This window comes from Sarcophilus harrisii, chromosome 2 (genome assembly GCF_902635505.1).
Source record: "Sarcophilus harrisii chromosome 2, mSarHar1.11, whole genome shotgun sequence".
Lineage (NCBI taxonomy): Eukaryota > Metazoa > Chordata > Mammalia > Dasyuromorphia > Dasyuridae > Sarcophilus > Sarcophilus harrisii.
In genome coordinates this window covers 37999087-38011300 of record NC_045427.1, presented here as the reverse complement: position 1 = coordinate 38011300, position 12214 = coordinate 37999087, and the positions used below count along the sequence as shown (strand labels likewise).

The following is a 12214-nucleotide window of genomic DNA, read 5'->3' as shown; positions in this document are numbered from 1 at the left end:
TGGAGTTCACCTCATTTCTAAATCTCTTGTGGTCCGCTTCCCAAAGCTTGACCAAAACTTCTCTCTGTAAGTTACTATAACAACAGTAATAGTGATGCTGGCGATTATAAGAAGCTTTGATCTGGACCCTCTATTCTTCTCTTCTCTCCTTTGGTGGGATCATCTCCTCCCACTGGCTCATTCTCTCTATAAGGAGGATGTCTAACTTTACATATCCAGCCCTAATTTCTGTATTACTGTTCCCACATTATGAACGCTCTCTGCTAGATATTTCCAACTAGATCTTCCAAAGTTTCCTCACATTCAACATATTTAAATTTGTTTTTCCTATATTAGCTATTTCCCTCAGTCTCCCAAACTTCTGCCATGCTCCTACTTTGGAGGCTCACTTCTTTTATCCCTCTATATTGTCTCTTGATTACTTCCCATGCTTCTATGTGTTGTACCTATAACCTCTATGCAGATGACTCCTGGGCCTATACACCAAGTCCCAGTCTCCCTCCAGAGCTGTAGTACTATATAACCAATTGCCTCTTGAGCATCTCCATCTGGATGTCTGGTAGGTATTTCAAGCTCAACAAATCTAAAACAGAATTCAGGATTCCTTTCCCCCAAAGACACACATTTCCCCCCCCCCCCAACAGTTTTCCCCTACTAAATTGCAAGGGTTTAGTGGGCAGGGTTATTCCATTTTTGTCTTTGAATCCTTGGCACCTAGCACAATGCCTTGCATACAGGAGGTGCTTACTAAATGTCAGCTGCATGAATCAATTTCAGAAACATGTGAAATGGGACACAGACTAAATCAATATCTAGTTCATTAGTTGTCTATATATTTGTTTGATTTCACTTTATTGAATGAATGCTAAGGATTTTATGTAAGATGTTTCTCCTTATTTTTTTGTTAATTTGATTGTCCTAACTGATGTTGTTATGTTTTAAAATAATTTTTATTATTTTGACATTAATTTAGTGTTAACAATTTTTACAAGCAACGAGAGAACAGGCTTCTTGAAATAGAGACCCATCTCTATTGGGCAACTGTTGTCCTTATTTCTCTTCCCTGAAGTGTTAGGTACTCTTTACATCTTCCTTGGGGCTATATACAACTTCTTTTTTTTTTTTCTTGTCTCACTAAAGGAACTGCCCATCTTCCAAAAAGAAGTTCTCATCTGAGTTCCCAGGAGTAGCTAATTTAAAAAATCTTGAAATATATGGTAATAATTTTTCTAAGTATATCCCCAGGAACTAGGAAGTACCAAGCTCTTAAGAAGAGCAGGAAAAGTCTATGCTAATGAAAAGGGACCATTCAGGGTTCCATTAAGAAAGAAGGGCTCAGTTGACAGTTTGACACTTTTGCAGGCCACCAGAAATGTGGCCTGGGGCTAGTGGTTGAAGGAGAGGATATTTTCTGTCTCGTCCCAAAAGTCCTCTTGATTGGCACAGTGACTCTACAGAAATCAGTGAAGAGGAAGGAACACTGAATGTGGAGTCTGTAACTGGGGTTTTGATCTGGTATTTATGATCTATATTACCTTGAAATCATTTAATCTAGTTGGGCCTCAGTACTCTTATCTGCAAAATGAGTAGATCAAAATAGAATATCCCTAAAGTCCTTTCCAGATCTTTAGCCTATGGATTTGTCTCTCTGTGGGACAAAAAAACCTAGGAGCTAGATTATAAGCCTCCTCCTACTCAACTCATTAGTCAAGAAGACAGAAATGGAAAAAAAAAAAACCACTTGCTAAAATACTTGGAGTCCCCTAGAAAGCAGGTGATAGATAAATATAAGTTATTAATAGAATTCTTAGTCAAAACTTAGCTGGATTTGTTCTCCAGAACTTTAAACATAAATTATGTGGGCAGTCATCTGTGATGAGCTAGGAGTACTAGGAAGGTTACAGTTTAAAATTATCTCCCTGAGTCAGATGATTAGAGTATATAAAATTCTGTCATAGTCACCCATTGCTTTGGGATGAACTCCATTTTCCCCTTGCCTTGAAGTGGTTCACTTTTTATATTTATTTTCTCTTTTAAAATTCCTGGAAGGGAAACAGCTAAAACTAATTTACTCTAAGGAGTTAACGGGTTAATTCCTTTTTGATAGGACAGTATGGGTAGGGGAGAACACTGCAAGGCTGGGGGCAGTTAAAGAAGGAGTAAGATGCCGAAAGGGAAGGGGAGACGTAGTGAAAACCATTTTCATCCACTTAAAATTTCACTGGAACAAATTTGTGAATGATATTGACTAGCAAGTCAGCCTGATGGTCACCAAGACCAGGGAAATTCTGGGGTCCTCCCCCTTCCCCACCCTTCTCTGCTGATTCAGCACAAGTAGGTCACCAACATCAGCCTGCTGGAGTAACAATGGAGCCTTGAGTTCCTCAGGTGAGCGTCTCCTTGGTACCTGGGAAGGGAAGGACTCTCGGGCTGGGATTCAGGCATCTGGGGATGGCCCCAGGGGAGCCAGGGTTGTTGCCCCTGTGGCCCTTGGGATTCTCTGAGCCCAAGAGTCCTTCCCATGGAGACGGTGGGAGGTGGGGAAAGGGATGAGCACGGGTGGACCCGTTGCCAAGTCCAGGACGGCATCTGTTATGACACGGCTCTGGAGGAACGCTTTCTTACTGGCAGTATATGCTGTTCTCAAACTCGCCAACTTCCAGGGGAGAGAATTTGACCTTGATTTTCTGACTTTTCCCAACTGGGATGATGCCGCTGATGGGCTCCATGGAGAAAGGGTAGGTGGAGGAGGTGCTGTAGGCATGGGATAAAAAGCTCTCTGTGGTGCTTCCCCCACGGAAAGTCCCCCCACTGGACAGCTCCTTGCGGGCTGTGTCAAATATAGTACCTAGGAATGTAAAGCAAACAATTAATGCTGAATTATTCAGTATCTCAGAGTTGAGAAAGGTCTCAGAGGGCAGGGGCTTTTGCCTCTTTTTGTATCCCTAGCATCATCACCAGTGCCTGGCACACAAGAGGCGTTTAATAAATGTTGATTGATTGGTCTCGTTCAACCTGTTCCGGAACCAGAATTCCTTCTGTCACATGATATTTTTGCTTGAATAGCTCCAGTGAGAGGGAATCTGTGACTTCCCAAGCCTGTCAATTTTATTTTCAGGAAAAAGTAAACAAGCTACCACTTGTGAAGCTTGCTAGGACTTACAGAACACCCTGCACACATTATTTCATTTGAGCCTCAGGCAGGTGGTCGGTCCACTCACATTCATAAAGCACGTACTTTGTAGCAGGTACACTGAGTGCTGGGAACACAAAGAAAGGCAAACCTGTGGTCTTGTCCATCAAAGAACCTACATTCTAATGGGGAGATGCTACACAAACTACTCTGTGCATGCATGATCTAGAGTAAACTCAGAGAGAGAGAGAGAGAGAGAGAGAGAGAGAGCAATAGCCGTGTAGGGGACGGCTCCCGGGGAAGGGCACTGCTGTCAATAAGGAGGCAGAGAAATCTGGAATCACAGGACCCAAGTTCAAATCTGCTCAGACACGTGTAAACCATGGGCTCTGGGCAATCAGTTTCTCATCTATAAAATGAAGATTAATAATAGCATCTACCTCCCAGGGCTGTTGTGAGGATTCCTATGAGATAATATCTGTAACATCCCTAGCATAGGGCCTGGCAAATAATGGGCACTATATAAATGCTCATTATTATTATTATTGGAGGATTGTTATGAGGATCAAAAACTCTTTGCAAACATTAAAAAAGCTAAAATAAAATACTAATTATTATTATCTCCAGATCCTACAGATGAAAGAACTGAAGCTTGGGGGGAGGATCACTGATTTGCTAATTAGGGTCACCTAGATGATGAGACCAAGAGTCAGAAGTTGAACTGAGGTTTCTCCTGAGGCTAAAGACCGCACCCTTTCTCATGTTTTCCCTGCCCCAGGTCCCCTTGAGGCACGAGGGTAACTTGTCTTTGGCGAGAACTGTCCAAGTGCGATTCTTTGGGGCAGTTAGAAGGCACCAGCCCTGGAGTCAAGAGGACCTGAGCTCAAATCCAACCTCAGACGCTTAACACTTCCTAACTAGGTGACCCCAGGCAAGTCACTTAATTTCAATTACCTCACAAAAAAACCAAACCAAAACAAATGTGATTCTCTCCCCCACGATCTCCAGGGTCATCTGTTGGGTCCTGATGAGGGCATTCTTTGGTTTCTGGGGTGCCCCACAGTCTCCCACAAACACTTTTTGTTGTTTCATTGTGGTAGGTCGATGTCACCTTACCTTCTAGTGATGAGGACAAGCCACAAAGGTCACCATGAACATAATTCAGTCTATCAACAAGTATTTATTAAACACCTAGAATATGCCAGACACTCTGCTAGGCACTAGGGACACAAATACAAAGAAGGAAATTACCCATATTCTAAAGAAGTCTGTATTCTAATGAAGGAGACAAGCATGACATAAAATATATTCAGCATAAATATAATGTGAATAAATGCAGATATATTTTTTGCTGTCATTTTCAGCCACGGCCACTCTCTGTGACCCCATTTGGGGTTTTCTTGGCAAAGATAATGGGGGGCTTGCCATTTTATTCTGCAGCTCATTGGACAGATAAGGAAAATGGGCCCAACAGAGTAAAGTGATCTGCCCAGGTTCTCCCAGCTGAGGATTTGCACTCAGATGTTCCCGACAAATGGTCATTAAATATGAGTTAGTTTGAGAAGGAAGACGCCAGTCTGTGAGGACGTCAGGAAAAGCTTCCCATAGGAGATGATGACACCTGAGCTTCAATGTCTGGCACATAGTAGGTATAAAGAATGACCCCTGCTGTTCCTCCCACAGACAGCATGCAAGGATTCACTACTGCAGATCACAGAACATCCCTGACCGTCAGATTTCCTGTCCTTGCTAGTTTTTACTAGCAAGATAATAGCAGGGAGCATTTATGGAGGGCTTTAAGGCTGGCAAAGCACTTTACCTATCATTTGATAGGACTGATAGAGCCTGATCATTAAGCAAATGATCCCTGTATTTAATCTATCAACCGAGACCTCCAAGGGGACCTGGATCTTTCTCTATTTGCAGGGTAAAAGATTGTCTTCCTTTTGTGCAGCGTGTTTAGCACCCAGCAGAGTGCTATGTACCCAGTGCTAAGCACGGCAGGAGCTTAATCAACACCTCTTGATAGACTTTGCAGGGACTCTTCCGTCTGGTAGCATTTTAAAGGAGTTTTGTTTTTGTTTTTTTTGCAGATGGGGGTGGGGCTTGTTTGTGGTTAGGCAGAATGATGGAGCAGACAATTTGTGATGTTTTTTTTCTAGATTAAAACATTCCATGGAGTGAAATGTTTGAGAATCTCCGTTTTCTAATAATCAAGTTTTTTTAGTGGCCTCTTTAGGACCCAACTCAATGGGACACTTTGATACTTCTAAAACCCACGAGCTTGCTGGTGTTCCTCCCCTGACTTAGATTGAGCTTTCTATGACTTTATGAATGGCTTCTGGGAGTTGTGGCCAGAAAGTTTATCACTCTGAAGCCAACCTGGCATTGGGTGACATGGAAACCATCAGCAAGATTGGGGGAAGCCATTCCTGCCTGATAGAACCTTTATTCCCTTGGCCATACCACATGGGGGTCAACAATAAATTAGAAGATGCTGGTCAACCGCAGAGAAGTTTCCATATATCCTTGAAAATAGGGGAAAGACTCAAGAATCTCTCTCTCATTGTTCATTGGAAAGAGGGATTTTGTAAAGTCACAATTGCTGGACCCACGGTTCAGTCCAGGCTTAGCAATAGCTCTTTCAGAGACCCTCTCTCTTATGTCTACCACTCATCATGGCTATTCTACTTAACTGTATAAAAGTCCCATCCAGTTAAGTGATGAATTTTTTGAAGACCGGTCCTTACTTCTATGGTCCCCAGACCCACCAAGATCTAGCCTAGTATTTTGTATGCAATTGGTGCTTGCTAAGTGTTCATTGAATGGATTGATGAATGGAAGGCCCTTTTATGAGCACATTTATGTGATTCATTGCGCTGGAGTTTGCCATGACCAAAGAGTCCATCACCTAGTGGCCAAGGTGCTGGTAATGAGCATTTGTGCTTAATTATGCCAGTCTTGAGCCTCAGAAACCATCTGTCACCAGCATGATACCTTCCATATTGGTGGATTCTCGCCATTGTTTGTACTTCCCTGGTATAACCTTTGAAAACTCAGGGTTGCTTTTGTGATGACACATCTGATTCCTTAATTAATTAATCTGATGCCTACAATTAATCTTGGTGAAGGCCCAGGAGAAGAACTGGCCGATATTCTCTCTCTCCTCATTCCCCAACTCTGCAGTAATAAAAGTTTTATTTTATGCTAAAACCCAAGGAGATGCCATTTGGTACCCGAGTGTGGCAGCTGCCTGTACGAGGCAGGGCCAAGCAGCACGAAGCAAGCTGAGCATATTTTAATTATTCTCGGTCATTAAACAGAGTCTGCAGGGGTGGAATAGGACTATTTCTCCTGTCTTTCCACTGGAAAAAGTGCTGGCTGTGGAGTCAATAGGCAGGAGCTTATCTTAGGTTTGTGGCTTGCTACCTGATGTGCCCTCGGGCAAGGGATATCTAAGCTTCCCTGGCCTGGGCTTGCCCATCTGTCTGGGGATCCATGACCCCTGAGGCTCTAACCCTTGACCCGAGGTGTGAATCATGGGATTCCCTTTTACCAGCTGGGTGGCTCAGGACATCCCACCGTCCTTTCTGTGAGCCTGGGTTTCCTCCTCTATAAATTGAAGGGATGGGCCTGTATCATCCCTAGGCTCTTTTGCAGCCGTGGCACAATGTGAATGCTGCTGCCAGGAGAGATCTAGCATCTCTCCCACCATTTCTTGGCTTTAAGAGGGATTGGTCCTTAAAGTGACCAGGCAAAGTGTACATTCTATCTGAAAGCTTCCCTTTCCTTGACTGTACCCTGCAAATAGAGAAAGCTTCCAGTTCTCCAATTCTTCCAGTTCTTGGAGGTCTCGGTTGATAGATTAAATACAGGGAATCATGACCCTATTTGCATTCCTCCTCATGTAACCCATGAAAGCAGTTCTCATTGGCTGGGATCCTTTCAGAAATAAGGTCCACAGGGAGCGGGCAGGCTGTTATTCATAACGCTTGGCTAACAGAGGAGTGTCCCTAAGACCGAAATGACAAAACTCCAGAAACGGGGTTAATGGCAAGGCTGGGGAGACAGGGACTTCCAAAAATAAATGCGGTTTCTGATGTTCCCTGGACCCACAGGCCCAGCATGTTTTCTACTCAACAGCCATGACAGAGAAGCACCTACAGAACCATCTCAATTTGAGATTCCGTTGGTCTCCTCTTGCCCGGCCCCATGGGAGCCCTTCTCAGAACTTGGGGTGGCTCGCCACAAGCCCCCAGTGACGTACCCGTTGGACCTCGAGAAGCTGAACTCTGTGGGTTGGCGAAGCTGACAGCCTTGGCTGGCTCGTCAGAGGACAGCAGCCAGGTGAATCCCAGCTGCACCGCTCCAGTGTTAGTCAAGTCGAACCTGCAGAGAGACAACCTTGTTGGAGAAGAGGCCTTTATTCTCAGTCCTTCAATCCTGCCTCAGGTCAGGGGGGAGAGAACAGCGAACCCAGCTAAAATTCTGCAAGAATCCTTTCCTAATCTTCCCTGATGCTAGCTCTGTCCCCCTGGAATGATCTCCCATTTATTCTGTATATGTCTTGTTCATCCACGGTTATATGTATGTCATCTCCATTGGGCTGAATTCCTTGAAAGAAGGGTATTCCCTTTGCCTTTATTCCTCCACTGATTCCTATATATTCTCTCTATATTATATAGTCCTATATATTCTCTCTATATAGTATGTATTCCTCCACAGAGTCTGGAGTATAAATGTACTTCCATATTATTCATATTGTGAAAGAAAACACACTCTTTAAAAAAAAACTTAAGAAAAATAATGTTTAAAAAAGTATACTTCAATCTGTATTCCCAGGGGGAAACCCCCATTTCTCTCAGAGCAAAATTTTGCATGACATTTAATAAGCAAATGCTCTTCCTCATGCTGAAGGACCAGAGGAATAATTCTAATGTTTATGGATATTTCTAATATGTTTGGATTCCAAGCTGAGAAACCCAAGACCCTTGCATGAATGGAAGGCTTACACAGCATGCTCTGCTGTGTTTGTGGCTTTCTGTGACTCACTCGAAAACTCGGGTCTGGAAAACCATTGTGTCCTTAAAGTTCACTTCTTTCACTTGGGAGCTGAAGGAAGCATAATCTATCACTGCACTGATGTAAAGATCCAGGTCTTGGTAGTTTTCTTCCAGGACTGTGTGTGCAGGCTCGGGGTCAGTCTCTGTCACCTAGAAATCAAGGAAGCTCATCAGGGGGAGAGGTGTGGAAACTCTTGTTGGGATCAGGTAACATCCACTTAATGGCAAGCCAGAGGCCTCCCTGTACCCCATTCAGACCAATCAGGCTGATGGACCTTAGGTCGAGACCCAAAATCTAGAGGAAATGATTAAGGGATGTTTAATACATATCATGGACAGGAGGAATCATAAAACCTAAAAGGGTATGTCACAACCTAAAGCTTTGGAGAGACATGTTTCCATGTTCATGGTGTCCAAGAATCAAACAAAGTCTATGATTCTAAAAATATATGAAGAAGAAAAAACATTAGCATTCCCTGAACTATTTCCTTCATTTTCATGACTGAGAACTGGGTGAAAGCTCAGTGGGATAAAGGAATTAAATTAATGCCTGATGGTTTGAAAAACCCTGGGCTGGGAATCAGTAACTCCAAGATCCTTCTCACAGTCAGAAGACTTTTTAGGATGCCATACAGCCTTTCTGAAGCTTTACAGAGATGCCAACATGGAAATACTCTCAGAGGTGGCTTCTATTTGAAGTTCTGTTAATTAGTTTTCAAACTATGTCAGCCTGGTACACAGTAAGCACTCAATAAATGTTATTTCCCCAGGTACCTCCAACTGGATCCACTCACTTTTTTTTTGGCAGGCATGTTGGGAGACTTTCCAGAATCTATCCACTTGACAGTGCGCATGTGGTTGTCCCAGTCTGGAACCTGGTCCACAGGCTGCTGGAAAACGATTCTGGAGAGCTTGCACTTCACCAAGGATTTCTTGAGGTTGACCGCTGCGCGAGATCTCAAAGTCACCGTGATGTCCTTGGAACATCCAGCGTGAAGGTGGCCAGCCTAAGGGAGGACCTGGGATTATGTTCTCATGAAATCAATCCTGAATCTTGACTGGGACTTCCTCAGAGAGGAGCAGGGAAAGCTAAGGCTTCAATATAAAGTGGATCATTTACCATTGAATATGCAGGCGCAAAGATACCTGTCTTTTGGTCAAAAATATATGTTTATCAACATTCTATACATCTAGGGATGGAAGAGAGGACAGGTTCTATTATAAAATGATGTTTAAGGGTAGTTAGATCACAGATTTAATCATGTTTTCCAGACACAAAGAGATCTATGCCTTTTTTCTAGTGACAAAGGAAGGTTACAATGTACATTTTGTCCATGCCTCCTTTTTGCTGAGGTCAATTCGATCTTCCTCAAGGAAGAGGAAGATCGAATTGACCTCAGTCATCCCCTATCCTTTCCCGCAGGCTATTCTGTACAAGGACAATCCATCTATGTGTTCTTAATCCCAGCCCCTCCTGTTTTCTTCAACAGAAATCCCGCCTTTCCCAATCATCCCTCTTGTTGTAATTTTCTTTTTTTTATAGCTTATATACATGTATTTCTATATTATTCATATTGTGAAAGAAAAAAGACCCCCTAAAAAATTTAAGAAAAATAATGTTTAAAAAAGTATTCTTCAATCTGTATTCAGTTCTTTCTCTGGGAATGGATAGCATTTTTCATCATAAGTCCTTCAGAGCTGTCTTGAGTCACTGCATTGCTGACAATAGCTAAGTCCTTCACAGCTGATCATCTTTCAATATTGCTGCTCTTTGTGTACGGTGCATTTCACTTTACATCAGTTCATGGAAGTCTTACTGGGTTTTTCTGAGAGCATCTTGCTCATTATTTCTTAAAGTGCAATGATATTCCATTACAATCACCTTTTCAGCCATTTCCCTATTGATAGGCATTCCTCAATTTCCAATTCTTTGCCACCAGAAAAGAGATGCTATAAATATTTTTTGTACATATAGATTTTTTTCCCTTTTTGTTTTTGGGATACAGATGTAGTAGTGTTGTTAGGATAAAGGGTATGCATGATTTTATAGCCTTTGAGGCATAGTTCTAAATTGCTTTTTCCCCCCCTTTTCTGTTAACTAATCTAATTTGTACAAGATAGCATCTCAGAATTGTTTAATTTGTATTTCTCCAATCAATAGTGATTTAGAGCATTTTGTTTCATAACTTTGATTACTTCATCTGAAAACTATTCATATCTTTTAATCATTTATCAATTGAGGAATGGCTCTTATTTTTATAAATTTGACTCAGTTTTCATTGAGAAATGAAGATTTTTCAGAGTAACTTGATTCATTTTTTTTCACAGTTACCTTTGCTAACTGTATTTCCCTCTGTCCAATTCTACCTGTTAATTCTATTTTCTCTTTTTTTACCCTATCCTCAAAAGTGCTTCTGAGTACCATCTTCCCCATTTGTCCTTTCTTCATTGTATACGAAGGTGATTCTCCCTTCTCTTATACCCTTCTCCTCCTACTTTCTATTTCTATACACAATTGAGTATGTCTGTTATTCCCTCTTTGAACCAATTCTAATGAGTAGGGTTCACTCACATTCCCTGATCTCCCCAATCTTCCCTTCCACTATAAAAGCTTTTATTTGACTTTTCATATGAGATAATTTATTCTATTTTACCTCTCCCTTTCCTTTTCTCTCAGTGCATTCATCCTTCTCACTCCTTAGTTTTATTTTATTTTTTTAGATATCATCCTTTCTTATACAACTCACCTGGGCCCTATGCATATATACTCCTTTTATCTTAATAATGTGAAAGTTTTGATGAGTTACAAGTATCATCTTCCCATGTAGGAATGTAAACAGTTTAACTTAAGTCCCTTATAACTGAGGTCATCTTTTGATGCTTTCCTTGAATCTTGTACTGAAAGTTAAATTTTCTATTCAGTTGTAGTCTTTTCACCAAGAATACTGGAAAGTCCTTTATTTCATTCGATGTTCATCCACCCACCTCCTTTATCCTCAGTTTTGCTGGTTTGGTGATTCTTGGTTATAATCCTGACTCCTTTACTCTCTGTAATAAGATATCCCAAGCATTCTGATCCCTTAATGTTGGAGTGTTAAATCTTTTTTCCCTCTTTTTTATTGATTTAGTTTTTTCTGGTTATACATGTATATTAACTTTTTAAGTACACATTTCTTCACAAATAATGTTGGGAGAGAAAAATCAGAAGAGGAAAAAACCACGAAAAAAAAGTGAACATAGCATGTGTTGATATATATTTAATCTTCATAGTTGTCTTTCTGGATGTGGATGGCATTTTCTATCCAAAGTTTATTGGGATTGCCTTGGATCACTGCTAACAAGAATGAAGGCTTCCATAGTTGATTATAGCTCTTGTAATTTTCAATCTCTCCCTAGACTGTACTGATTCCTTTCCTAAACCCACTTATCTTCCATCCTCAAAAAACCTCACTAGATCCTATCATCCCTCAAAGCTGTTGTTTTACTTCTTTTTTTCTCTTCCAGCCAAAATCCTAGAAAAGAGTCTTCTTCACCCACTACTTCCATTTTCTCTCTTCTCACTTGTTTCTCAACCTTAGACAGTCTGCTTTCTAACCTTATCGCCTGTGAAACCTGGAGGTCTCTACCAGCGCCAAGCCAGGAAATGGAATTGCTTCCATATGAGTTGTTTTAGGAAGATTCTGACCATCACCTGGAAGGATAAGGTCCAGACACTGAGGGCCTTTCTCAAACCAAACTGCCAAGTGTTCTGACTGTGCTGCAGAGAGCACCTTAATATGGCTGGTCGTGTTCCTCAGATTGCCTAAAAGATTATATTACAGAGAAGTCATCCAAGGCAAATAAATGTTCACGTGGGAGTCAGAAGTGCTATGGGGACACTCTCAAGGTCTCTCTGAAGACGTCTGGGAGTGCCTACCTGGCACAGGACCGCCCAGCGTGGGGTGCCCAGGTGAAGAACTTCAGCAGCTCAAAAGAAATGTGAGATGCTCAAATGGAGAGTATCCCACCCCAAACATTG

General features: G+C 41.8%; 1 protein-coding gene across 1 annotated transcript in view; it reads right to left on the bottom strand.

Moving 5' to 3' along the window:
- Positions 1 to 12214, bottom strand: part of HYDIN (HYDIN axonemal central pair apparatus protein) — a 404272-nt gene that overhangs the window by 48360 nt on the left and 343698 nt on the right. The window contains exons 66-69 of the mRNA XM_031949959.1: positions 8991 to 9203; positions 8186 to 8346; positions 7401 to 7522; positions 2626 to 2848 (exon numbers count right to left, since the gene is read on the bottom strand). Coding sequence (XP_031805819.1) covers positions 2626 to 2848; positions 7401 to 7522; positions 8186 to 8346; positions 8991 to 9203 — 719 coding nt within the window. The remainder of the gene's footprint in view (positions 1 to 2625; positions 2849 to 7400; positions 7523 to 8185; positions 8347 to 8990; positions 9204 to 12214) is intronic.